Source organism: Patiria miniata, unplaced genomic scaffold (assembly GCF_015706575.1).
Source record: "Patiria miniata isolate m_02_andy unplaced genomic scaffold, ASM1570657v1 HiC_scaffold_9, whole genome shotgun sequence".
Lineage (NCBI taxonomy): Eukaryota > Metazoa > Echinodermata > Asteroidea > Valvatida > Asterinidae > Patiria > Patiria miniata.
The window spans coordinates 5,101,174-5,128,938 of NW_024037076.1; the positions used below are offsets into that span (position 1 = coordinate 5,101,174).

A 27,765-nucleotide genomic window follows, 5' to 3' on the forward strand; every position below is an offset into this window, starting at 1 on the left:
AAATAAAGATCAGTTTACTTACATGTAATTTTTTAATTACTCGGGCATTTTTCGGTCAGTTCCTCATTCAAACATAGCCAAATAACGTGGTGAGTGCCCCTTTAACCTGGTTTGAAAATCCTAGCCAAACACCAGCCCCTCTGACAAGAACCGCATGTTTGTGTTTATTCTTACAGTTCATGTACATGTAAGTCTAGCCAGCAAGCGTATGGGATGGATAATCAATCATCCTGTCAACAAGACTAGTCAGGAAGCTCAAGTGACGGCTAGTCGTACTGAAGAATGACGTCATCGTCGCTTGATCAAGCGTCTGTTGTGCTATCTAGCGATGTCACTAGATTTAGGGCTGGTCCCTGACCTTGTATGGTACTTGTACCCTCAAATGCCATCACTACAGTGCAGTATTTCAACCCAAAAAATGGCCTATTCTATAGTCTCGCACGTGTACCGGTAACTAAAAACTCACACAGGTTGTCCTAAACTGTCCGAAATTCAAAAGACATTAAGGCCAAAAAAAAAAAGTCTCCGGTTTCTGGTATGGAGCTTGCCCCAAAAGTGGTGCGGCGACGCGGCTTTTTTTTTTTTTTTACCTGTTTTTTTTTTTTTTTTGGCTTCAAATGTCGGCTGATGACTGCAAATGGTGCCCGACTAAACTTAGTGCAAATATATGGGAGTCCAGAGAGGCCACATAAAGCTTATTCTCGATCATAACCCCATCTAAAAACACGTTAAAATTGTGCAGCAGCAGGATTCCAGTCAAACCAGTGCGTTTGGCGGTTTTGAGACATCATCTTGTATTGAAAAAAAAACTTTTTCATTTTGCCGACGCGCATGGCTACGGCGACGCGCGCGCATACCAGAAACCGGAGACTTTTTTTTTTGGCCTAAGAGAAGCCTTTTTAGTATCAACCCTTCTGACTACCAACCTGAAGGTGTACGTCTGGGGCAGGATGCCCGGGGTGGGGTTCCCCTGGGCGACAATGGGCGCAGATATGGTCAGGCCGTCTCCCATCAGTATGACATCCTCCACAGTCAGGCTAGGCTCCGCCCCTACGTGGCGGAATGTGAAGGTCATCTCCTGGCCGTAGCCCAACCGTTTGTCACCGAGGTACTTGTCTGAAAATTCAAACAACGAATATTGTACATGTACATGTGACACTATGGTACATGTACCGGTAAGTACCCTAAAGGGATAAACAATTCTGAAAATCTACATGTAGGTGAAGTGCCATATCATCGTGCTTTGGAGCACCGAACTGAAGTTTTATGAGCATTTCTACAGGATTCGAGTCTAACAATAATAGTGGGTATTTATAAAGCGCATGTAGGGGGAGTCAGGTTGGCGTAGCGGTAATTTCCTCGCCTTCCACTGCTGTGACCCGGGTTCAAATCCCGCCTGGGCCAATATGTGGATTGGGTTTTCAGTCCCTGCCTGATTCCGTGGGTTTCCCCCAGAATATTCTTCTGGGCTTTTCCTCCCACCTCTAAAACTGTAACTTCTTCTCATTGTCTTCTCTCCACAGGTTTCTTCAGGCTTACGAGCTACAGTGCCTAGGGCGCTTTTTGAGGACCCCTTGGTTTCATTACCAGAAATGATTAATAATAATAATATCCACCAGGACTGGCGCTCAAGGCGTTACATCATTATTACCCCTATAATTCAATTGGGCCCATGAAACATTCTAAACACCATCTCAGCTCTCTGGGGAGTACACAGCTCGATGCTGCCCGTTAGGCTCAAGGAAGCTAATTCAATCACAATAACCATCTCTGCCCTCACAGGTTCCCATTACTCCTGAGTGGAGAGAAGCAATGAGTGACAAAGTGCCTTGCCCAAGGGCCCACGCACCATGACCCTAGGCTGGACACGAACCCACAACCTGCAGCTTTACCCGCAGACCACGAATCCAATGCCCTTAACCACGAAGCCACAGCACTCCACTAGCTCCGGGTTGTAGTGCTAACGTCCTTGGGCAAGACACATTATCATGAATTGCTTATCCCCACCCAGGAGTAACGCGTTTGTATCTGGGTCATTCCACCGGGTTGGGAAGCAGGGCATGTTACATCCATATATTTGATTATATTATTAAAAGTATCAATGCATTCCAAACAATTGCTCAACATAATATTTGTCTAAGGGTGTTTCAATATTTGAGAAAGTTTGAAATCATTTGAAAGTACTTTGACAAAAATATGAGCAAAAATGTATTAATTTGGACGTAACATTGACACCGTGTCAATGTTACATCAAAATATTCTTTTTTGGCCATTATGTAAAATATTACTCAAACTGACATTGCATATTTACAACTGGACACCTAAGCACCAAGAAAAGCTTTTGTTTTGGTATAGTCAGGGTTCAAATATAGCAGAAACAATACCTCAAGTGTGGATGTAAGGGTGTAAAAATCACTCAATGGAAGTGTGACATTTGGGTTTTACACCGTGTCAATGTTACGTCCACACAACCAAGCTATCATTTCTGCTCCATTTGATACCTGACTACCGTAACAAAAGCTTTTCTTATTGTGTTGCATGTATAGTAAGAAGTACGCAAAGTGAATTTGAGTATCATTTCGCAGAAATTAAAAAACAGGTACAAATGTCATATTTGGACGTAACACTGACACGTTGTCAATGTTACGTCCAAAATGACATTTTTTGCTCATATTTTTGGCAAAATACATTGAAATTATTTCAAATTTTCTGCAGTAGTGAAACACCCAACAACAAATATTACATGTATGTAGAGTAACTGCTAGCAAGGCATTCATGCTTTTCTTAATATGGTCATATGTCACACTTTGTTCCCCAACCCGGTGGAATGACCCATCTGTGAGTCCAGATATGGTTACTGTGATTAATTTTTGCTGCTATACATGCATACTGCTGATGTGTGTTTACAGGTTGAATGCACAGGGGTTATGATGTAGCGTGGTTTGAGCACTCATATGTGTGGATAAAAAAAAAGCACTTTATAAAAAGAAACATTATTATTAACCCTAACCACCTTAATGATTTACTAAGAACCTTCCCCAGTCTTGCAAAATCCAACACCATATGGTAAACTCTACACCCAAGCTGTTGGACTCTGATTACGGTGGTATACCTGACCCCATGTAAGGCATAATCAGTTTACTAGTGCAGTCCTCACTCCAACAGAATCAAGCAAAATTTGCAGTTGGATTTTGAAGGATTGGGGCAGTTGGGGTTAAAGGGAATGTACAACATTTGCTTTTGCTGTAATTTTCAGAAATAAATGGATTTGCAGGATTAGTATGTTATAGCAGATATTGTTACACTGACTTGTTTCATGTTTTTGGTTTGTAGATGCTGGAAAAACAAAGAAAACCAATCCTGTTCTTGCTGTCTGGTTCCCTGACCCCACTTAATATGAAACAGAGCAATTTTACACATTCGGGAATGGTGAGGTCGGAGAATCAGTCTAGCTGGCATTTACCCCTTCACAGGTGTGTAATCAATTGCAAAGAAAATGCGGAATAACTAAATATGAAGAAAAATGGGAGTTAAAAAAAGAAGAAGCCAGTTTCCTCCAGCGCTTGTCGGCCGACCAGCGTTGGAAATTGATACAAAAATACCACTTTACTTGCAAATGTCAGCACACCAGAAGCCATGAGTTTACAGAGTTTGTCATTCCCTAACAGTCCAGTAAAGTATGTTGTTAAAACTTGATCGTTTTGTTTTTTTGATGTTTGCAAATGTTGTATCTTCCCTTTAATCTTCAAGTCTTATGCACAAAAAGAGAAAGCTTACCTGGTGCAACGAAGTAGTAAGGCCGCGTGTTGTCGGAAGCAATGCCAATGTTTTGACGGATGCTGCTAAACACCAGGGTGCCTTCCTGACCATATCGACCCCTGGCTTCCCAACCTTCGTTACCTGCGCACAATCAAACACAACAAACACGTAAATCACTTTTTGTCATCCAACGAAGGCAGAACACGGACCAATATAGCGAATCTACCGTACCCGGTATGTTCCATTTGTAACAAGGCCTAAAGGCATGTAGGACACACACGCATTACTTAGATTTTCCATCTTCCGCAAAAGCAAGTGCAATAACAAATCTTATGTTCAAGCAAACTTGTATCCTCAATCCTGATTGGTCGATCCATGGCAACAACAGTGTGATATGAGGCTGTATTGCACGGTCCATATCGCACCCTGCGTGCGCGCTATTCCAAGATGCGAGCAACATTCCAGCTGCATGCGCTAAACCGCTAAAAGGTTCGTGTAAAGGGATGGTCCAACTTTACTGTGCGTCAAGTTTGCTTGAAGATAAATTTGTTATCACGCTCGCGCTCGTGGAACACGGAAAATGTAGTGCGCCTGTGTCCCGCATACCACTCGGACTTCGGTCTTGTGGTATGTGGGACACAGACGCACTACATTATTCTATGTTCCACTCGCGCTCGCGGGATAACTTATAATATATCGTCAAGCAAACTTGATGCGTAATACAAATGCAATACATGCAACGCTATGGCCATTTTCCAGTTTTCCAAATAAAGGGAAATGTTGGCGAGACTGGAAAGCGGGTTTCACACATCCCACCCATTTAAAGGGCCCACGCAATGTAATGTTTAAAATGCAATCCTTGAAAATGCACTTGCGTGTCCCACTAAATTTTTGTTTTGCCATTTTAAAGGGTATTTTGGTGCCTGTTAGGTTTTTCTGCATTTAAGGCAGAAATTACAAACTTACAGTTATTTCAGAACAAGTTGCCAGAATTTTGGATATTTCGCTGTTGTACATTTTCTTTTCATTGGTCATTCGTTGTTGTGTCAGTACACGGCATTAAAAAATTAAGCCAATGAGCAAGCTTTTCTCACAAGCGTTTTCAATGAGCGAGTTTTTTGGGTTCACAGACTGAACAAAAAACCCCTAAACTGAACAGTGTCTTCCTGAAATGACATCACAGCACCAGCGCCCTCAGTTGTCAAGAATAGCATTGACAATATTTTAATGTTCACAGAAATGCACTTTCCAATAAAATTAACCAAAACGGGACGTCAACTGGTTTTCATACATTTAAGAGGAGTACCATGGCCTAGCGGTCAAGAGCACCGGACTCATGCTCTGGTGTTTCAGAGGCAACGGTGGCATAGGTTCGAGTCCCGGTCTGGGCACTTGTGTCCTTAAGCAAGGCACTTAACCATTACTGCTTCGTCCTTCGGATGGGACGTAAAGCCGTAGGTCCCGTGTGTTGTGTAATGTAATGTACGTAAAAGAACCCAGTGACACTTATCGCTAAGAGAAGGGGTTTGCCCCAGTGTTTCTGGCCTCCTGTATAAACTCCCACGCGGAATATTTAGGAGAAGCACCAACCAAGAACCAAGAACCAAGAGGAGGAGAAAGTTGCACAGAATATGTTTCTAAGACAAATTCATTGCATGGAGACTTTAAATCTATCAAACTTTAGCGGTGAAGTGTGTACCTGAGTTGAACCTGCTCTGCAAGTAGGAGAACTCATATCCCGGAGCTGAGGAGCATTCAGAGGAGTGACCATGACAGAAGCAAGACATGCAGCCAAAGGGGTCATCTTCCTGAAGGTTGAAGTACCCAGACTTGCATCTACAACAGACAGAGAGAACAACGTCATCAGTCAAAATACCGCAGACTCCATTTATATTATCCCTCCTATGCAAACTTACATTCTGTGCCAAGTAGTCCTTTCAGTCAATATCAATCAAGTGACTGTTTTCAACAGTTAAGAATTCCCAGCCTACATAAAGCAGGATTGACATGCATGCTGGCAGTTTTTATAAAGTCAGAACAGATACTTGTCACTTTCCCTAACCGTGCAAGATTTCCATTGTTTTAGCAACAGTAACCTTGACCTTTGACCTGTCGGCCCCAAAAGCAGTAGGCTTGATAAGACTGCCAAGAGCAGCCAACAAACCAAATTTGAAGTTCCTAAAAAAAAAATGTTTTTCAAGCTTTCGAGCTGACAATGTTTCTATTGTTTTAGCAATAGTGACCTTGACCTTTGACCTGTCGGCACAAAAAGCAATAGGCTTCTTAAGACCATCAAGACCAACCCACAAACCAGACTTCAAGTTCCTAAATAAAGTATTTCTCAAGTTATTGTGCTGACAAGAGTTAACCTAATAAAAAAAAAACCAAAACATAACACACAGACAGACAGACACAGAAGGAACACACTTTCGCAATATCCCCATCCGGCTTACAGCCAGGGGGATAAAAAGGGAAAAAAAATTTCAACAAAAACAAATGTCAACAGCCAACAAATAAAAAATGCCTACCTGTCACATTGGCGGCCTTCTACGTTGGTCTTACACTCGCACAGTCCTGTGGTGCTGTCGCATGTTGGTTGACTGTTGACACTGCCTGCTATCACACAGTCACAGCTCCTGCAGTGGGGTCACAGGCAGGAAGATTTCCGGGGGGAATTTTGAACAAAAGAAGAAGTAAATATCGGTTCCTGTCCGTACATCACTTTCACCTTGCATAATCCTAACATTACCAACTCCATCAAAATCTAAATGCCATTATTTTGGCAGATAAGCCATGTGTACCAAGTCCAATCAAAATCCACCAGCACCAGTGGTGGATTTCAACAGATTTGGTCCTGAAGCATTATGTGAAGCAGAGTGAGTGATGGATTTTGAAAGACATTGTCTTCTACTTAGTAAAACTAAGTAGGGAGTTAGGGACAAATTAATCACTTACTCATTTCATTACGTGAGCTTTTTTTTTTTTTTTTTTACATGCAGTGATAATCTTGATTAACCCTTTAATTGTTTTTGTTTTACTGAAAGAACGCACACCTTATGTTGTGATCCGTGGACAGAACTTTAAAATGGTGGTTGTGTTTAGAATTCTGCAACTTAAAAAGTACATGAGTGATTTGAATGATTTGTGTACTCAAAGAAAGCTTATAAATTGGGCTGGTTGGTGCTTAAAATGAATTGGGGTGGTTGTGTTTAAAATTCCCTGTATTTTGTGAAAAACAATAGTGCTCTAATTATTGGAACAAAATTGTTTTGAAATAACTTATCAAACATGAGACAAGTATGCAAGTGAAGCTAGAATCTTCTTGAAATTGAATCTTGCCAGCAATATTTCTGTCAGGATGTCTGCTTACACTCGGCTGGGGTAGGGAGTGACCCTAGAAGGTTTCAGCTCAGCATGGCATGGTCACAGGAAAGATAAATAAATAGGAATTGGCCCCTTGACAAACACAGGGGCGTTTCAGGGTTGGAAAATGTCAGTTATTTTCAATAGTGCAACAGAGTGGTGATCTGGGGACTGTGTGATTCTTAATTGAATAATTTGTTAAAAGTAGAAAGAAAACAAAGGATGAAAAATAAAGAATAAAGAAGAATGAATGCTCGTTCAAGTTTTGCAGTTTAAGGATAGTAAAAGACTCTGGTGGAATGTCTGGGGGGGAATGTGTGGCGCAATGCTTTAAGTGCTCTCTTCTCACCACTGTTGCCTGGGTTCGATTCCCAGATCTCTTTACCTGGTTGTACCACAGCGGTAAGACATGGGTCGTACGGCGGCTGCCTAAGGCGTCTAGCACGGCTCTAGCACGCTGTATATGTGTCCTGCACAATTCAGCTTCTGCTGCGAGTAAGGACGATCAGTTCCCAAAAATAACAGCGTTGCTGTTGAAACCCCTCAGCCAGAGTCAAGTTATCATCCGGAAACCATTAACCTTTAACTCACGTGGTGACCTTGACCTTTGGCCTTTGACCCCAGAACCAGTCCCAACATGCCTGTACCAATGGGAAACCCCCTACCGAAGTTAGACACCAACATTTCATTTCTAACTCAAGTTATCATTCGGAACCATTTACATTGAACTCACCACGGTGACCTTGACCTTTGACCTTTTGACCCCAAAACCAATCCCAACTTGCCTGTACCCAAGGGCAAACCCCTACCTCAGTCAGACACCAAAATCTCATTTCTAACTCAAGTTATCATCCGGAAACCATTTACCTTTAACTCACCATGCTGACCTTGACCTTTGACCTTTTGACCCCCAAACCAATCCCAACTTGCCTTCTCCCAAGGGGAACCCTCTTCCAAAGTTAGACACCAAAATTGCATTTCTAACTCAAGTTATCATCCGGAAACCATTTACCTTTAACTCACAATGGTGACCTTGACCTTTGACCTTTTGACCCAAAAACCAATCCCAACTTGCCTACTCCCAAGGGCAACCCTCTACCAAAGTTAGACACCAAAATCTCATTTCTAACTCAAGTTATCATCCGGAAACCATTTACATTTAACTCACCACGGTGACCTTGACCTTTGCCCTTTTGACCCCAAACCCAATCCCAACTTGCCTACTCCCAAGGGCAACCCCCTACCAAAGTTAGACACCAAAATCTCATTTCTAACTCAAGTTATCATCCGGAAACCATTTACATTTAACTCATCACGGTGACCTTGACCTTTGACCTTTTGACCTCAAAACCAATCCCAACTTGCCTACTCCCAAGGGCAACCCCCTACCAAAGTTAGACACCAAAATCTCATTTCTAACTCAAGTTATCATCCGGAAACCATTTACATTTAACTCACCACGGTGACCTTGACCTTTGACCGTTTGACCTCAAAACCAATCCCAACTTGCCTACTCCCAAGGGCAACCCCCTACCAAAGTTAGACACCAAAATCTCATTTCTAACTCAAGTTATCATCCGGAAACCATTTACATTTAACTCACCACGGTGACCTTGACCTTTGACTTTTTGACCCCAAAACCAATCCCAACTTGCCTACTCCCAAGGGCAACCCCCTACCAAAGTTAGACACCAAAATCTCATTTCTAACTCAAGTTATCATCCGGAAACCATTTACATTTAACTCACCACGGTGACCTTGACCTTTGACCTTTTGACCCCAAAACCAATCCCAACTTGCCTACTCCCAAGGGCAACCCCCTACCAAAGTTAGACACCAAAATCTCATTTCTAACTCAAGTTATCATCCGGAAACCATTTACATTTAACTCACCACGGTGACCTTGACCTTTGACCTTTTGACCTCAAAACCAATCCCAACTTGCCTACTCCCAAGGGCAACCCCCTACCGAAGTTACAACCCCAAACAACATTTCTAACTCAAGTTATCATCCGGAAACTAAGCTGCCCGGACGGACGGACGGACGGACGGACGGACAGACATACATACATCCGGACGGACGGACGCCCTAGGCGATGACAATACCCCTCGAGCCTCTCGGCTGAGGGGTAAAAACTATTTATTGTTGTAATTATAAATGACTTACGTGCAGCCGGCCACACCAAAATCAAAGTAGTTGGGCAGGCACTGGTTGCACTTCTCACCGCCTACTCCGATCTTGCAGGTGCACTGGCCTCGACTGTCGCACTGTAGATGCAGTGAACCTACAAGAAAAATAAAAAAAGAATGAACATTAAGGGTAATGAAAATGTACTATTTATTAGAATTCATGTTAGAGGGGATGATTTGCTTGAACTTTGAAATACCTGCTTTGCATTTTCGAATAATTTAGTATTTGATTATTCAAACTAATGGATTCTATCAACTTTTTGAATATTTCAAACAAACCAATTCAGTTTTACATGCGCGAGGCAAAGTTGCGTACGCGTGGGAATTATGATAAAGAATTTTTGAAAAAGATGAATATACTTGTAAAGAATACCGGTACTGTAGCTGAATATATGAAACTGATATTTGGAGAGATTTTAAAATCTCAAATTCTGATCAGCGTCCAATTTAGTTATTGACTGGTGTACCGTATGTTACATTGTATCTTGGCTGGCGCACGTTAAATTTGATTGACGTGTTTCAAATATTTGAATATTCGTTCGAATTGAAGTTTGAATAATCAAATACTTAAAAGTATTTGAAAATGCACAGCACTAAACAATTGAACTTACCGACTGGGTCGCAGTTGCAAGGCTGGCAAACGGCATCCTGGGAAGACTGGTAGTAGTTGTCACGGCAACGCTCACAGTTTGGTCCGTCGGTGCTGCCTTGACAGTCCTGGCAATGGCCGCCATGGCCGGTCCGGTCGTAGAGGTCCTGGTCAAAGTAGCAGCGGTTGGAACGGCCATTGCACTCACAGGCTGTTGACAAAGAAAACATTCACTTCTTCAATCAACTATATACAATGTAATACAATGTACAAGTACAGCGTGTGTCAATAAAAACGCAGGATTAGAAACAAAAATATTAAGAATATAAACCACCCCTATTCATCATAATGTTAACCCTCTTTTCAAAGTACCTTTCCTTCTCTTCACTATGCTTTTTATTCCATCTCATTTGGACAATCCTGTCCAGAGATAGAGTACATTGAAGAAGGGTTATAAATTCCAAGCTGGTCTGATTTGTGAAATCACACATACCTAATGAAAGGTTTGAATTCAGTACAGGTGAAAGTATTTGTGGATCACAAAGAAGGACATGTGTGGCAGGATTAGGCTTACATAATCCTTTAGTCCACAATCAATGTTATTTGATATGTCAGAGACGACATTCATGATGCTTTGAAACAATGATAGTCCAGTTATTAAATTTAAGTGATACTTATCATCAGTTGTTTCAAAGAAAGTTTTGTTCTGGTTTAATTGTCTTCAATGCATACCTGCATTGTACATAACTGGTCGTTGTGTTAAGGTCATTGAATCAGACCAACCCGCTTCAGAAGGGCTTCACAAAACTTGTCATAACTCTTGAACCAAAAGTCCAAATTCCACCAAACAAAAATCTTGTCAAAGATGAAATTATGGACAATCAAATCCTTATCAAATTAGGCACACCAGTAGCATAATTTTGTCAGAAAAAAAATCGCTTTGAATCCTGCGTTTTTATTGACACACGCTGTACAATGTAGTGGAGTCCCCTAAACGTGGTGCACTTCAATGGCCCCCTGACTTTCCTCATGTAGTGCTGCCAAACCTCTTTGTTGACAAGCTGCAAATCCATTCAATTACAATTTACATCAATCCTCTTCCCCTGCCATGCCTTTATACACGGGCTAGTCACCAACAGTCAGATCATACATTTTTCCAGCAAGCACTGCGACTAGTCAAATTCCAACAACAGACAACAGCAACTAACAGGTACCGGGTAGGCACAGCTTATAAATCAATCACCTACAAGCATGGGCGTCGCCAGGATTTTTTCTAGAGGGGGGCAAAAAATTTTTTTGCCAAAAAATGCTTGTATTTTTCAACACATTCTCGATTTATCAGTTTTAGAGGGGGGCAGGGACATTTTGCCCCCCCCCCCCCCCCAACTCATTAAATTTACACCACTTTGTCTTCGCGCCTCTTTTTCTTTTTTCTTTTTTTTTTCTTCCTTTTTTTTTTTTTGCTTTTCCAGGGGGGGGCAAGTGCCCCCCCTTGCCCCCCCCTCGCGACGCCCATGCCTACAAGACAAAGCAAATCTATATCAAGTGATATACTGTAAACCACACAGCCAGTCAATCCTGCTTAAAATGTACATGTATGTAGGCTTGGACCTCATACATCGGTACTGTTAAAAACAGTCACTTGATTGATTTTGACTGCTGGGATAGCTGTGTTGAATTTGACAGCCAGAGAGGGAGGGTTAATGCTTGTTGTTGAACCCTTGTGAGCAATAATAGTGCATGAAATTTAGCCTGAAATGAAAACAGTGGCACATCCAGAAATTAGGCCAAACAAATCGGTCAAATGTTCCCCAATGGGCTGCATTTGAACAAGTCTCCCAAATTCCCAAGTGAACATTTAATTGAGCCCTCTTTGCCCCCACCCCACACTGCTGAAAAGTCGACTCTGGATCTGCCCAGCCTATATAACTGGCATTTACAAAGACCTGTGGCCATCAGGTACAAATGTGAAGCTACCGGTACGTGTATTCAGTGGGGTAATTCAGCCAGTTACAAAAACAGCTCTGTTCCTTTTGTTCAAATGGCTGTTTCCGATATGACCAACAGCATTTCCTGTGCAGCACAATCAAGCCTGCCACAAACAAATTACATCAAATTAATCTCAAACCCCAAAACTGTAAAGGGATGCTCAAAGTTGCCTTGTTCCTCTTATCCAAAACACACAAAATTTGACCGTAAAAATCATGTTAAATGTTTTGATTTCCATGATTCAAATTTCACTTGTATTATCATGAGTATGCTTGTTTTTGTGTGTAATCTGTAATTCTCACTTTGCTTCATACCAGTAGCTTCCAATGGCATTCCATGGAAAGCTATAAAAATGTTTTCTATTTTTTTTTAGTAAAACATGCATTACTCCTGATAGCATCTATCAATTTCAGCAACTCTTTTTTTTAGATGAGTGGATGAATATGCTCTTTTAAGAAATACCGGTAATTCATTTGCCTACATCAAATTTAAATGCTTTTTCAGAAAAATATTATTAATCCAGGTCCCTTTCTTTTTGACTCATCCTGTACATGCACACATGCACATATGTGAAGCAGAACTCAGTTTTCGAAAAACTGATTGCCATAACACTATAACATTGAGTAACATGTGCATGTACAGCTCTAAAAAGTACTTCGAAAAGTACTCATAATAAAGACGAAAACACTATGCACATTGTTTAGTACACAAAGCAACATAAAACACAAGCACATTCAAGGCAGTGTTTATGGATCAGCAAAAATCTCACCGTGAATTTTTGTTCCACAATGTTGCTTAAAAGAAATCCCCATTTTCACTAAATTTTCTCAGATAAAAAATTCAATCTTGCCTACATGTGTATCTTTGACCTTCCCCCAAGGACTTGTCAACAAACATTAGACCACGCCATGTTTATATAGGAAGGGAGGTGATGAGTGTAGGACCATAGAGCAAGGAAACTGGTAAGACTATTTAAGTTTCCAATTTGCAAAGTCTGCAAAACATCTGTGTGTACTGTACATGTACACACAGTGAGGAAAAGAAAACATCTGGAGAATTTCTTTGCATACAGACTAATTATTTGGCGAACAAATTAAGAAGTCAGTTTTGACATGTGGAAACTGGCTCGCACTCATACGCATGTCTCCGGGACCCTTCGACCAATAGAATTACCAAAATACGCGCATGTCTCGTCTTTAAAAATGCCATGCAGCATGCACACGGATTTGGTTCTACCTTTAAAAAAAAGGTTTCTAATTTTGTAAAAAATATAATCTTCTGTGTAATTCCTATTTTGTTTAAAGCTATAGTCCATCATTTGTAATCAGTGCATTTTGTTTGTTTGAAGCAACAAAAGTGTTCAAAATCTAATGAAGGATACTGAACAACTTACTTGATGAAGTTTCAGCTCAGCTTGGGCTTTATACATGTATTCCGAGAAAAACAGCATTCTAGGATCTCAATTTCAAATCAAAAGTTGCTAAATCATGTTTCGAATTGTTTTGAATTGCAGCTTTACGCGATGTCGCGCATTGATCTGACGAATTATAGCAACCGCACGCGCCTGTGCGTCGTTCCAATGCTTGTGCGCGCTGCGCCGAATAACAAAACGAACTACTAATTTAAATTTTCCTACGGTGCTTCTTAAGACGCACCGTTGGAAATGCCTTCTTTCGTTGATTTCTTCAAAATGAGAGCTTGCCAGAAAGGATAATTTCACAGGGAGTTTAGTCCCCTTACTATCTTTCAACCAGTATGTATTTCAACAATAATTACGCCAGTTACTTTTTTGGATAGCTGCAAATGATGGACTCAGGCTTTAAATTTATTTAAATGAATTTTTTAACATTCTTACAAGTACTCTTAATATTTTAATTGTATTTTAATAGTAGTTTTGTGTGAGCTGGGATCCATGGGAGATCAGTGAGTTTTTCTCACTGAATGGATCACCCAGGATAAATAATAAATAAATAAATAAATAAATGCACAACAACACTGATATTATCCATCTTGTTGTGTACCAGTATTGAAAATTTTGTTTTCTGAAAAAAAATTGACAAAGGCACGAGAAAACCACTCCATTTTTGCCCCGTGGCTCAACAGAAGATAATCGCAGTGCTGATTAAAAAAAAAAATAATAAACAAATCTTCATAAAAAAACCCTCAAAACTGTACTTCTTTTTTTACCTTGCCACTGTGTGCCATCCCAGTACCAATATCCACATGCTAGCGATAAACACTGAAGAAACACAAGGGTGGCGATGCTGCTCAGATGAACCTCCATGACGCACACACAAAACGACTTCAAAATCTCACTTAGAAAAATCTCACTCCGACAGAAAAATGTCACTCCAATAGTTAGAAGAAAGTTCCAGCAATAAAAGAATTCAACGATGACTGTTACAGAAAATGACTCTAAAAATCGCACTCAGAAAAATCTCACTCCGACAGAAAAATGTCACTCCAACAGTTAGAAGAAAGTTCAAGCAATCAACGAATCCTGCAATGAGTTTCAGAAAACGGCTTTAAACCTCTCACTCAGAAAAATCTCGCTCCTACAGAAAAATCCCACTCTGGCAAAATAATCCCACACGAATAGAAATATCTCATTCCAACACTTTGAAGAAATTTACGTAATCGATGAATCCAGCGACGAGTTTTACAAAGCGACTTTAACAATCTCACTCTGAAAGAAAAATTCCGCTCCGACAATTAGAAGAAAGTTCAAGCAACCAATGAATACAGCAATGAAAACGTCTGAAACAATAGTTAGTTGCAGAAAGCAATTAAAAAGACATTATCATGAAAGACCAGTGCTTTTTGAAGACAGAAGCGTGGTTTTCAAAGAACTGAAGAAACTGAGAAGCTATGACCAGGATGCTCCAACAGTCTTTCTGGAGTGCATCTCATGAAGCCTGTGGCTGAAACCTCTGATACAGTAGTTAATTGCAGAGAGAAAGCAAAAACACATTATCCGGAAAGACTGGTGGTTATGAAGATGAAAGCTTGATTCTCAAAGCGAAGAAGAAGTTTTACACGCAGTAGCTGTATAACTGACCACGGTGCGCTGACAATCTTACAGGGAGTACCAGAGAAGATCTTACGAATTAAGCCTGCAGTAAAATGACCGAAATAGTAGTTAGTTGCAGAGAGAAATTAACATCAAAACTACATCATCCGGAAAGACTGGTGGTTAAGCAGATGAAAGCTCGACTCTCAAAGCGAAGAAGTTTTACACGCAGTAGCTGTATGACTGACCCAGGAGCACTGACAGTCTTACAGGGAGCACAGGCGAAGATCTTATGAAGCCTGCAGCTGAGAATGCCCAAAATAGTAGATCATTGCAGAGAGAAATTAACATCCAAAATACATCATCAGGAAAGAGTGCTGCTTTTGAAGACAAAGTAAGAAGACTGTACAGTACATGTAGCTAAGTCGACCCAGGTGCTCCAACAGTCTCACAGCGAGCACTGGAGTACATCTCATGAAGCTTGCAGCTAAAAACTTCCAAAACAGTAGTTAGTTGCACAGAGAAATGATCATGAACAGTGCATCACCAGGAAAGACCGGCGCTTTTGAAGACTTGCTTTTCAAAGCAAAGAAGAAGTTGTACATGCAGTAGCTGTGTGTAACTGACCCGGTTGCTACGACAGTCTTACAGGGAGCGCTGGAGTACCTCCTAATGAAGCCTGCGGCTGTTTCACGCAGAGAATAAACCAGCTGCCAAGCGCCTAATTGATGGCTGGTGGTGAGAGAGTCCGAGACCACGCTCTCAAAACACTGGAGGAAAATCTGGGGACAACTTCAGAGGCAGTGAGTTGACTGGGTTTGGAAAACACCTGGGTTTGGTGGACGGTTGACTCAGCCTGTCGGTCCGCGGTCGATGGTCTTTGCTCCGCTGTGAAATCGGTAGGTGGCATTTGGGTCACTTCCTTTCTTTTGTAGGAAAACCTCAAAGTTTATGAGATGTTTTATTTGCAGATGAGTAGTTTTAACAAAAGACCGGTGATTTTATTCAGGCAAACACACAGCATCAGTGGTTTAATTCAGCTATCACTGTACTTCTTGTGAAGAAAACCTTAAATGGGTTGTTTAATTTGAAGATTTATGTATCACTTTAACAAAAGACTTGCCATTTTATTCCAACAAAACATCACATCAAAGTGGTAAGAAGCCATCTGGTGTTTCAACTGCACGTGTGCATATGATTTGACGAGTTTTTACTTTTGGCAGATGCATGTACATGTAAATGCATACTCGACGTCTATCGGGAAGTGGCAACCAAATCTGCATCTTTTCATGCAATTAAAATAGACAATGGAAAACCTTTGTTCGCACAAAAGTTGGTGCACACAAAACACCTAAAAACACATCGCGGTTCAAACTTTTTGAAATTTTGTGCTTAAACCGTATGTCAGCACAAGACAACTTCTTTAATTTTGCTGGTACCCGCTATGATTTTGTATGCTTTCATCAAACTGTTTTTATCCTGAAAAGAAAATTGTCAAATCTTAATGTGCACATGTGCAGTTGGAATACCAAATTGGCTTATTCAGATATCGATGAACTTCCACCATGGTTCAGTTTGTTATGTTCTCTGCATGGCACCAAACTTTGAAGTCATTAACTGTGTCAGGTTTCGTTTCATAGCTTTGGGATGTGAAACAAGGGTCTGGGCATGTTGCGGACAGGGTTGTTGCTCACTATGCACTTATTGTGCAAAGGGTGCAGATAATTATGCATCTACATGTATGAGAAGTTTGTTGTTTTGTGAGTGGTTCTTGTCACGAAGGACTGTGTCATGTTTATGGAGTAATATGACATGCCAGGGTGGACACTTTGATTGGTTGGGGTTGGGAGATATTTATGATCTCTATGGGAATGAACTACATGTACATTGTACATGCCATAATGAAGCACAAAGAATTGAAGTACCCGGTAGATATACTGGTATGAAGCGTGTGCCTCTAGGTTTTTTGTTTGTTTTTGTCTCTATGGGGTACATACATGTACATGATAAATAGAATTGAAAACGGAAATGGATTATTTTGTTTTAAGAGTATGTTAGATATACATTTTGTAAATACATGTAGATAAAAGTTCTGTTACAGTGGTCCGTTCCCATCCTGACAAGTTCATTTTTATTAGCGCTATCAAACAAACCGAACGAGACGTTCGTGGGCCGATTTGGAATGCCATAAACTGTGAAACAGGCATGAAAGTTGAAACCACTACTTAGAATTTTTTGTCTTTACAGACTTGGTCCAAGTTAATAATCAGCTACTTATAATTGTGGTTTTTGTAGACTTCTTTTTTTATAAGTTCCATTTTAGTGCCATCATGGTGCCTTCGAGTCTCAATGGCAGTCATATTACTGCTGGTAACCCATAAAGTCCGAGTTAGACAGGGCTCTCTTTGTTCAGTGGCATTAAAAAGTTTTTGATACTACCGGTACCAAGTTTTGGATTAGCTTGTTAGGTTACATCTTCAGTTTTGACATTCATTGGCAATATTGTCAGGCTCAAATGATGTACAAACCAAAGGCCAAAATATCAACCAAGTACAAATATTATGAATAGTAAACAAGAACCAATTAGGAATATGACCAAGTACAAACTGAGAATACCGACCAAGTACCGATGGGGAATGCCGACCAAGTACCAATTGAGAATACCGACCAAGTAGAGACTGGGGCTTACCAAACAATTACCTAGAACTTTAGGAATCCAGAAGTTCTGTACAGGTTCATAGTAAAACATGACTAAATCATAGCTCTGTTGTCATCTGGGTAAGAAGTGAAATTGAAGTTGGTGATAAATGAGTAGAATACATGTGTAGTCTGATAGCTTAAATGTAGGAGATCGCTGTTTGTCGATTTAATGTGATCATGAACGGATGGGATTCAATTTTATTTGCAACTTTGAAGTCAAAATAAAAATACAGAAATATTGATAGATCTATACTGGGTATTTACCGGGTATGAGGTTGAAGTTTACAGAAAAAGAAATTAGGGCCTATACGTGTACATGTAGGGAAAAATCTACAAGATTTGAAGCAATGATGAACACATGCATGTCCACATATAAATAATGATTTTGTAATTTATTTGTTTTTCGATAATTTATTGAGACACACATCCAAGAAATGTTTTTGGCAAATAAACACCAAGTGGTATTCATCCAGTGAGGGAATGCCAAACTCAATCCCATAAAAATGTAGGGTTCACAGGGTGCAAAACGTTCCATCTATTAAATCTGTGAATGTGTTATATTTGAATGTTAAAACGTCTCCTAATGAGGTTCGTAAGACGGCAACAGCCTACAGTGGGCCCAATTAGAGTCCTGTATGGTCCCTCAGGGTTTGAGATCTTAGCATTGGACTCCCTTTTTGGGTCAAAGGTCAGTACACCCAATCGCCATGTGATGTGTGAAGGGAAACAGGCGACCATGGTGAGAGACATCAGCCAACTGTTTTCCTAAATATAGCTACCACTATTCATGCTTTTCAGTCCTTTTTTTTCCTCTGGGTTGTGGGCGGGGCCAGGGTGGGAGGGATGTGGCACAGGTCGATGTATTCTTAGGAAATTTAAATATTCAAATAAAGCCCAAAAGGAAACTGACTACTGGTAGGTGCCGATAGCCAAGAAATTCACTGGAGCTTGATTTGAACTTCCAACCTCCGAAATACCATATCAGTGCATACCGCCAGTATCAGAAATATGTATTTTGCATTTTTGAATGTTGCTACCGGTACCAGTATGTAGAACTTTGTGGATGGGGTGGAGGTACAACATGTACACGTACATGTACACGCAATTTTTGTACTGGTACATGTACAGTATGTACGTGCATACATGTACATACATTTATGTGCGAAAATAAATGTACAATTCTTGTAGAAATCGGTACAACCTGTCATAAAGTTGCTCTCCCCATTCTAAATTTGCAAATTTGAATATAAATTGCTACTTTTCTTACAACACAAAAAGTACTCACTTTTCACTGAGACATCAAACTAAAAACCTGCCTAAGGCTGTGCATCGGAACCGGGTACCCGATACCCGACCGCTGATGTCAGGAACCGGTTCCAGATTGTAGAATCAGGTACCCATAACCAACTTTACAAATTACTTAGTGTAGGTTCTCATACAATGACACAGAAAGGTTTTGAATGCCATTTTTGTGGGACAAACCAGGCTAAATGGGAAACCAAAACAGATTTCACATTCCTGTGCAAAGTTGCAGTTAACATCATAAAGCTATAATATAAAGCCTAGTTTTAGACAACTTCCAGGACTTCACTTAAGGGGTTGCGTTTCTTTAACGGGTACCTGACCCGGATACCCGTGTTTTTGTATATACAAATTGAAAAAATCACTAAAAAAAAATCAGTTTTGTTGAAGCACACAGGGAAGGAGAAACTTAATATAATTAATCAGTGTGTTAATGAATCTAAATTAATCATTCCAGAGACCATTCCACAAAGAAAAACAATAACCACAAAATTATGACTTTATTTTTAGGCCACTGAGTTCCCTTTTTCCCCACATCTGCTGTCTTAACCCACCAGATGAGATGACAAGTTACAATAAATAACATTCTGTATGGGTAGTTACTGTCAGCACGCTGAGGCCGGGTTCCCTAGCATGATAAATGATCATTGGAAAAATATTGCTGGTAAGGAATTTGTGCCATCACTGCTTGGGATGTGTTACCATATTTATGCATGGGATTTCTTAGCACACAAATTTTCTAGGCATTTTAGCTTGGCTCAACCAAATCAACAATGTGAATAACCAGTAGCAGAGCAGCATATTGTATGTACATGTATGTGCACACAAATTGGAACAGAAAAAAATTCAGGGACAGCACTAATACATGGGTGTACTTCTGAAGTTTAAATAGTGATACAGATATCTTTTAAGAATGAATGGTTCTATAAAACATTTTTTTTATGCATACCGGTACATGTACTAAAAACAAAACAATTTTTGATAGAGTTTGTTATGAAGTTATGCAATTTTTGAATATTTTAATAAACAGAGATGAAACTGGCATATGGGGAAAAAAATCGGAAAATAGGCCGAACAAAAATACGTGTCCGAAATCTGGGTCGCTCTGCAGTTACACATGTATAGTATACACTCCATGCCCAATTTACGGACACCGCCTCCTGTAAATTTTACAATGAGAAAAATCTTCAGTGTTTTCATCAAATTAACAAGCTTAAATGAAAGTCAGAGCAACGAAGTCATCTACCAGTACAAAGAAGTTTACTTCTTACTCGAGAAAGTTGAGAAAAAAGTCCAAAAGACAAGGGCACCATTCATGACACCATTTAATCATGTCCACGATTTTTATTCCTCCATGATTATTCAACCAAACTCCACTAACGTACATTGGAAAAATCGGGCATTATTGTCTTTTTCTTCCAACAACTCCCAGTGAAATGTATCACTTACATTAAGCTCTCTTCGCCATCCTCAAGATATAAACCATCGTGATTTTTAAAGCATTGCATTTTGTACAACTTAATCTAAAACCTCCGAAAATCGCACAACATGTTGGATTTTATCCATTGTGGCTACCCATGCCCGGTCGGCCATGTGCTAACGGGCGGCACGGTACTATGGTCCGCACATTATTTGTGACCGAGCCCTCGCTGATAAGTGGTAAATTTCACTTTTCATCCGCACCATTAGTAACCTTTAATCTTAATCATCAATTTGTACTTGTTTCTCAGGTGGCGTATCTAGTAATGTTGAGGCCATTTTGAGGGTGAAATCTGATGTTTTTGTTGGGTCGTTTCTATTGTGTCACGCGATGGCGGCCATGCAGCTTGAACCCTACTATCGCCAGACCATGTCCCATGTCCCAATGTTAAAATAAGGCAATAGGCCTAAGTACCGGTACGGTCCAAGTTACTCAGACTAGCAATGGTTTAAGGAATTTCCATAAACTGTTGGAAAAATGTAATTTGTTCATTGTGAAGATTCCTTTAACTTGTTACATGTGGTGGCTTCCTTTGACTTGTTACATGTGGTGGCTTCCAAGTTGCCATTGAAAATTACCTTTACTGACTTGGCCCTTATTTTCATAGTATCGTAAAAAGTTGTTTGGGGCTTCTAAAAATCAATTCACACTATCACACTAATCAATGCACAACAGAGGGCAGCAGACATCTTTATTACGGCCTCAAAACCTTCCTCCTAACTTTTGCTACTCAAAACCAACAGAGGGCAGCATACAATGTGCTCAGTTTGAGAAGGGCAGGGGATTGACCTCAACACCTTTTAGTAGGAGGGCAGCAGACAGCTTTATCAACGGAGGTCTCAACTTCTCAGATCCTTGTAGCTTCCAGTCAATAGAGGGCAGCATACATGTATTTACATGAAATGTTCACAGAGTGGAAAGGAATTTAGGCCAGCACAGGGCATATTAGAAGGGACCCTTTTCAAACAAAAACACATTTTATAGTACTCAATTAAAGATGCACTCTCAGAGCTCTCTGACAAGTTCCTTTTTTTTTTCTTTGCTCATAAATTTTCAATGTGTAAAAGTGTTACTTTTAAAAGTATATCTTTTTATTCACATAACGAAATCTATTTTTTCCCCCTTCTATTTTGGGCACCACAAACCAACTGAAAAAAAACCAATGGTTCTGCTCATGGTGGCCCCATGATGAATTCAACACCGGCAGACAGGACTAGCGGTACATCTGATACCGTGCAGGAGTAGTACCCCCTCAATGGTTACAAAAGGGAGAGTTGGGGAAGACCACTGGAAGGGACACATGTGACGAAACATAACTGACAGTGCCCGAAATTCACAAGAAGATGTAACAAATATGTGCACATCCAGAAAAAAAGTTACAACACATGTACTTCACGCTTTACGCAACTGGACCAGTACGCGCACGCAGTGTGTCCTTCCCACTGGGAATTCAAAAGTTGTCACATAGCACCATCTACACGTACTGTTCATGCGAGGAATACACAATGTGAAAAGGCCCAGAAGATTTTACCATGATATGTTATCACAGTATCTGTGTCACATGCCGAGCGAGTCACGACCCAGTGTGGCTACTTGACACCATTTCTCCACCTCCACTCCCCCAAGCTCCAAAGAATGCAATGAGATCTATTTTTTTGGACACTGAAAGATGTTATCACGTACAGGATCAAGAAGGGGACTGGTACCACTCCTCTATATTGGGAAACCCCAGCTGTAATGCTCATGGAAATTTTGAACATTAGCAGGGACAAAATGTTCATGTACCGGTACCGTACATGTACATGTACATTAAAATCTGACTGAGGTTTACAAAAATGTATGATGTAAATTAGACTGGTTCCAGGTCTCCTCCATAGCCCTCCCTCTGAATGTAGGAGGCGGGAACCAGTCCATATGCCCAAATATATTGGGGGGGGGGACACACTAAAAAGGAACATGGAGCATGCATACGGTACGTGGGCGTGTTCAGGCATTCAAGCCATGGACGGAAATGCCAGAGAACGAAAGAGAACAATACCATCCGCGATTCCCAGCATACTGGTACGTCTGCGATTGGGGTCGTGTACAAAACATACTATATGGGAGTGTTCCTAAAAAGTTAACAAAAGAGGGCCAATAGGACGTCCACAATTGACGGTGTGAATAAGACTGCGTGTACCGATATGTGTACATGTAAATGCCCCATTTTGGATAATGTTTAATTTAGTTGTGCTGTTTTTATACATGATGTCTATCCTGTACGTGTTTGACGGTGATTACGCAGTTTTATCTTGACTGGTTGTGATAAGGGGTAGGATAAAGCAAAATTTTGACTGAAACATGCTGAAAAGTGTACTGGTACATTGTACCTCCCAGATTTACTTGCCTGCTGAACCAATGGGCCAATAGCGGTACATCAGCTCAATGGCATTACATTTTGTATAATGACATTCTTTCGAAGGTCATCGCTCTTTCATTATATGGTTCTATTTTCCGGCCAAATAAAGACAATGTACCGGTAGGGCTCCCCCCCCCCCCCAAAAAAAAACACCCCACCCAAACATCACTGACTACCGTATCTGTTAATGAAAAACTCAACAACGCCTCTGTGTAATTTTGTGAGGACCACTGTACATGATACCAAGTTTAAACTTGATGTAACAAGTTATTTTTGAAATATCATGCTGAAACCATTTCTACTTGTTATAACCATTGATGACCTTGACCTTTGACCCACAGGGCCTAAAATCAACGGGATTACAATGCATCCAAAGACCCTGCGACACACGAAACTTGAAGTTCACATAAGTTGTTCTGGAGTTATCCCCAGGAAACCGGTCACAGATTTACACACCCACACATGGAAGTACACGTACAAGACATTAATAGTGTGGCCCTTTGGCTTTGCGGGCATAAAACTGTGGGTGGGAATAAACACCCATGACCTCCAGATGGCTCCAGCCACATTTGTGGTGGTATTAATGCCCACGGATTGCAATTTACGAGGCCTGAGGCATGTGGTTGTTTGATGTGTTCAAGTGCCCCCTGGCACATGGTTTTGTACATGAGTGTACTATGATCATGTGTTATACATGTACATGTGCATGTATTAAAATATCAAACGCTGCAATAAGCTACCGGTATTTGTGAGTAAAATTGAATAAAATATTTTACACTGACCTTAATTAAAGCTATAGTCCATCATTTGCAGCTATCCAAAAAGTAACTGACATGTAATAGTGTTGAAAAACATAGCCGGTACTTGGTTGAAAGGTAGTGAGGGGACTAAACTCCCTGTGAATTTGTCTTTCTGGCAAACCGTCATTTTGAAGAAATCAAGGAAAGAAGGCCTTTCCAACAGTGCGTCTTTAGACGCGTTAGTTCGTAGTTTTTTTTTTTTTTTATTCGGCGAAGTGGGCGCAAGTGTTGACATGAAGCACACGCGCGCGGTTGCTTTGATTCGTTGGATCTGTGCGGGACATCGCGTAGCTGCAATCGGCTCAGTGAGAACGTGTCTTGGACGCTGAATTCAGGCCCAATTCAAAAACATGATTCAGCAACTTTTGATTTGAAATCGAGATCCTAGAATGTTGTTTTTCTCGGAATATTACACGTACAGCTGAAGCTGCGCTGAAACTTCATCAGGTTAGTTGTTCAGTACCCTTCTTTAGATTTTGAGCACTTTTGTTGCTTCAAATGAACAAAATGCACAAATTACAAATGATGGACTATATCTTTAAATTTGAATAAAATCTGGAACGCCGACTTAACCCAATGCTTTGCACGTCCCTTATGTGACAATGCAAGAGCTTGCCCCGAATCAGGTGATTAGCAACAGTGTCTTTGGCCTGGAGAATTCAAAGTTAAAAAGTGCCAAGCATTCTGAGCAAGTCAGTGTACCAGATGTTTTTCAAATTTAAATCCCAAAGGGTATACATGTACATGTTTGTCACTCGCAAATGGCTTATTAGGAATATCGTAGCAAGACATATGTACAAGGATGTCCCCCAAAAATTTCCGCCTGACTATTTTTGAAATAACTACAAAACCATGAAGTCAATTTTGAAAATGATTGAAAGTAGTGATAATCCTTATCTTTGGCCTCAACCCCTATGAGTTTCATTTCATTTCAGTCACTCATCACTGCGCAATTGTCAATTGATCACAGTTTTGGACACTGGGACCAAGTCCGTTGCTTTAATGAAGTTCAGTGCTGTGTTATGTAAGCTGTGTAAAATCCTTCCTGTTTTGAAAAAGGCTGCGGTTGGGATTGGGATCATTTGCCTGGCTGTCAGTCATCGTGGCAAGACCTCGGTTTGATGCTCAAGGGCAAATGATTCCCATCCCAAACCACATCAGTTTCCTTGATATGAAACGACTGCACCCAATTTCACGAAACTCATCGTAACTTATGATGCATCGCACTGCAGCACTGCGATGTGTCGTATCCCTACGATGCGTCGCAGATGTGACACGTCCTGCGATCCATTTCACAAAACACGTCGTAAGTGTAAGGCATTGTATGTCTAGCACAATACGGTGACTGTTGCATGTTTTTATTCAGTATACAGTAAATAGTCGTCTGACAGTCAACAAACAGTCGTCAGATCTCCACTCCAAAAGTTTTCAAAACGTGAAACAAAATGGCAAACGTGTGATGCAATTTTCACGGAAAACAAGCCAACAGAGGACTGATAGCTACTTTGGTATTTTAAACTGCAATATTCCAGGCTAGTTCATAGTTATTCAATGCATTTTCCTTTTGCAACTTAACACACATTGTCTCGGTATTATAGTCTCATTTATGTAATTTTTATGGCATAAAACTGGCTAAGAAAAGGACGCTTCTTATTTCGCGATGACCATCAGTCAAGCCGTAACTTGCGATGTGTTTTAAGCCGTTGTCATGGAACGTACGACGTGTTCAACACATCGCAAGTTTGGTGAAATGGATCGTACAACGCGTAGCGAGTTGCTACGTTTTACACGTCGTAACTCGGGTTGCGACAAGTCGTAGCTTTTCGTGAAATCAGGCCCTGATAATATTTCTATTCTCCCTGGAATGCTGGATGGGATGCTAGTCCATTGCAGGTTACTCCCCAGCTAATGCCAGTACTCATTTATACTCCTGGGTGGATGAAGGCAAGTGGGGTAAAGTGGCTTGCCCGAGGACACAACAATATGACCAGCAGCTGGATTCAAACCCCTGACCCTCTGATCTTGAGCCACAAACCCTAACCACTAGGCCACACTCCCCCTCTCAGAAGGACTAGGGTTATATTAAACTGGTTCACTTTGTCTGCTTACCTTGACACTCGTTGACATTATCTGACGTGGCCGGCCTCCATGGCTGGTCGTTGTAGAACGGCAAGCACTCGTTGCAGTCCAAGCCTGCAGTGAAGTGCTCGCAGCGGCAGACCAATCGCACCGAGTTGTCGATTCCTGTGCTGTTGATGCATTCACTGGCATGACCGTTGCATTTGCATCTATTGCAGATTGACCACAAAAAAAACATACTCCTAAGCAATTATTAACTGAGATACATCAGCATTTAAGTTTTTCTTTTTTCAACAATCATACTTATTTATAAATACAATGGTATTAAGAGTAAAATTTCATTGGTTTGGAACTGTTCACAAGATGAACTGCAAAAGTTTGTGACACATGATGACTGGATGGACTCTGCGGAGTACCCAGTACTGGTACTTACCACTTCTTGTTATAACAGTAACATGGTTTTAGATTAGGCAAAACAAAAATATATACATGTAGTTCTGCTTCCGGTTTCCCTACCTACCCTATTCTGACAGCCCCTACCCTAATTTTTTGTGGGAAAAATGAGGGGAAAAAACCACCCAAAACCATCAATTGCTGCCTTTTATCCTTGACTACACGCAGACACCTCCATATGATCGTACACACACAAAAAATGCCCAAAACGAAAAATTCCCTACCTACTCACCCTATTTTCAAATGCCATGTAATCGGAAGGAGAACAATTTTTTTTGGCCTTATGAGATTGTCAAATTTCATTGGTTGAGAGTTCTTGTGACGTAATGCATTGGTTCAAATGCATATCAGCCTGATTGCCAATGCAGAGTACATCACCTCATGTGGAGTGTCATGGCCGAGCGGTTAAGAGCACCGGACTCAAGCTCTCTGGTGTTTCTAATCAGCAGAGTGTGGGTTCGAGTCCCGGTCTCGACACTTGTGTCCTTAAGCAAGCCACTGAACCATTATTGCTTCGTCCTTCGGATGGGACATGAAGCTGTAGGTCCCGTGTGTTGCATAATGCACGGAAAAGAACCCAGTAACACTTATCGCTAAGAGAAGGGGTTTGCCCTGGTGTTTCTGGCAGTGGTTGCTTAATGCCCCGCGGCACCTTGTAAACTCTTAATTATAAGATGCTTCATAAAATGGGTGTCATATTTCATATACTTTACTTACCTGTCTTTAAAATAAATTCATTAGTGCCTTGAGTACCTAATTGTTGATAGATACACTTACATGCGCAATATAAGACTCTGGTATTATGTTGGGCCCACCTGGATACATCATCTTGATCATCCTCCTAAAGTTTTGAACATGTGCGTACCTGCTGCTTTGTACAACACATTTTGAATAGAGCCTTGGCACTATGTAAGTAATGTACCCCGGGCCCTGCGTGGAATCCACGGGCGCATCAATGCAGATTCGCATATTATCAAAGAACGAATTAATTATCATGATAGACAGAACTACCTGCTCAGTTCCACATGCATGCATTACCCACTGCGCGGGCTACAACAGCGCATGAGATTGGATACACCACGCATGTTCCACACACTATAGAAATGGCCCAAACACACAGTAATAAAATGGTAGAACGAAATCACCTGAAGCTTGTCAACTCTTCGAATTTTCAATGGTTTTGACTGAAAGGGCATTCTTCGGCTCGGGCCACTGCAGCTGCAAGGCTAGTATCCAGTTTTAAAATCTGGTCAATTACACTTTCAACTTCTTATTTACATGTGTACCGGTACATATCTGTTTTTTAGACTACTATACCCTTCGTTGTATGTGTTGACTCACCTGCCCCCAATTGAGAAGTCTGAGACGGCATAGTAGTAGGACCGGAGCACGTCTGGTACCTGGAAGACCTCATCACCAAACGTGTTCAGTCTGGTCAGCATGACCAGGATGTCGGTTGCAGTTACCCATTCCTGATAGACAAAGAAAGCAGTTAAGTCTGAATCCAATCTAATCCAATGTAATCCAACAGTCTTGTGCCTCGAATGGTGTGTTTAAGGGTGGTCAAAGCTAACAATTATTAAATTGAGAAGGAATTTCATTTGTTCTTAATAAAAACTGAAATTATAATGTGGCAATTTTAATATTTTTCCA

At 40.8% G+C, this 27,765-nt stretch overlaps 1 protein-coding gene across 1 annotated transcript in view; it reads right to left on the reverse strand.

The window, feature by feature from the left end:
* LOC119720710 (laminin subunit gamma-1-like) overlaps positions 1-27,765 on the reverse strand; it is a 72,461-nt gene that overhangs the window by 27,223 nt on the left and 17,473 nt on the right. The window contains exons 3-10 of the mRNA XM_038190516.1: positions 27,454-27,584; positions 25,690-25,868; positions 9,924-10,112; positions 9,290-9,407; positions 6,288-6,395; positions 5,459-5,595; positions 3,778-3,900; positions 927-1,116 (exon numbers count right to left, since the gene is read on the reverse strand). Of these exons, the coding sequence (XP_038046444.1) occupies positions 927-1,116; positions 3,778-3,900; positions 5,459-5,595; positions 6,288-6,395; positions 9,290-9,407; positions 9,924-10,112; positions 25,690-25,868; positions 27,454-27,584 (1,175 nt within the window). The remainder of the gene's footprint in view (positions 1-926; positions 1,117-3,777; positions 3,901-5,458; positions 5,596-6,287; positions 6,396-9,289; positions 9,408-9,923; positions 10,113-25,689; positions 25,869-27,453; positions 27,585-27,765) is intronic.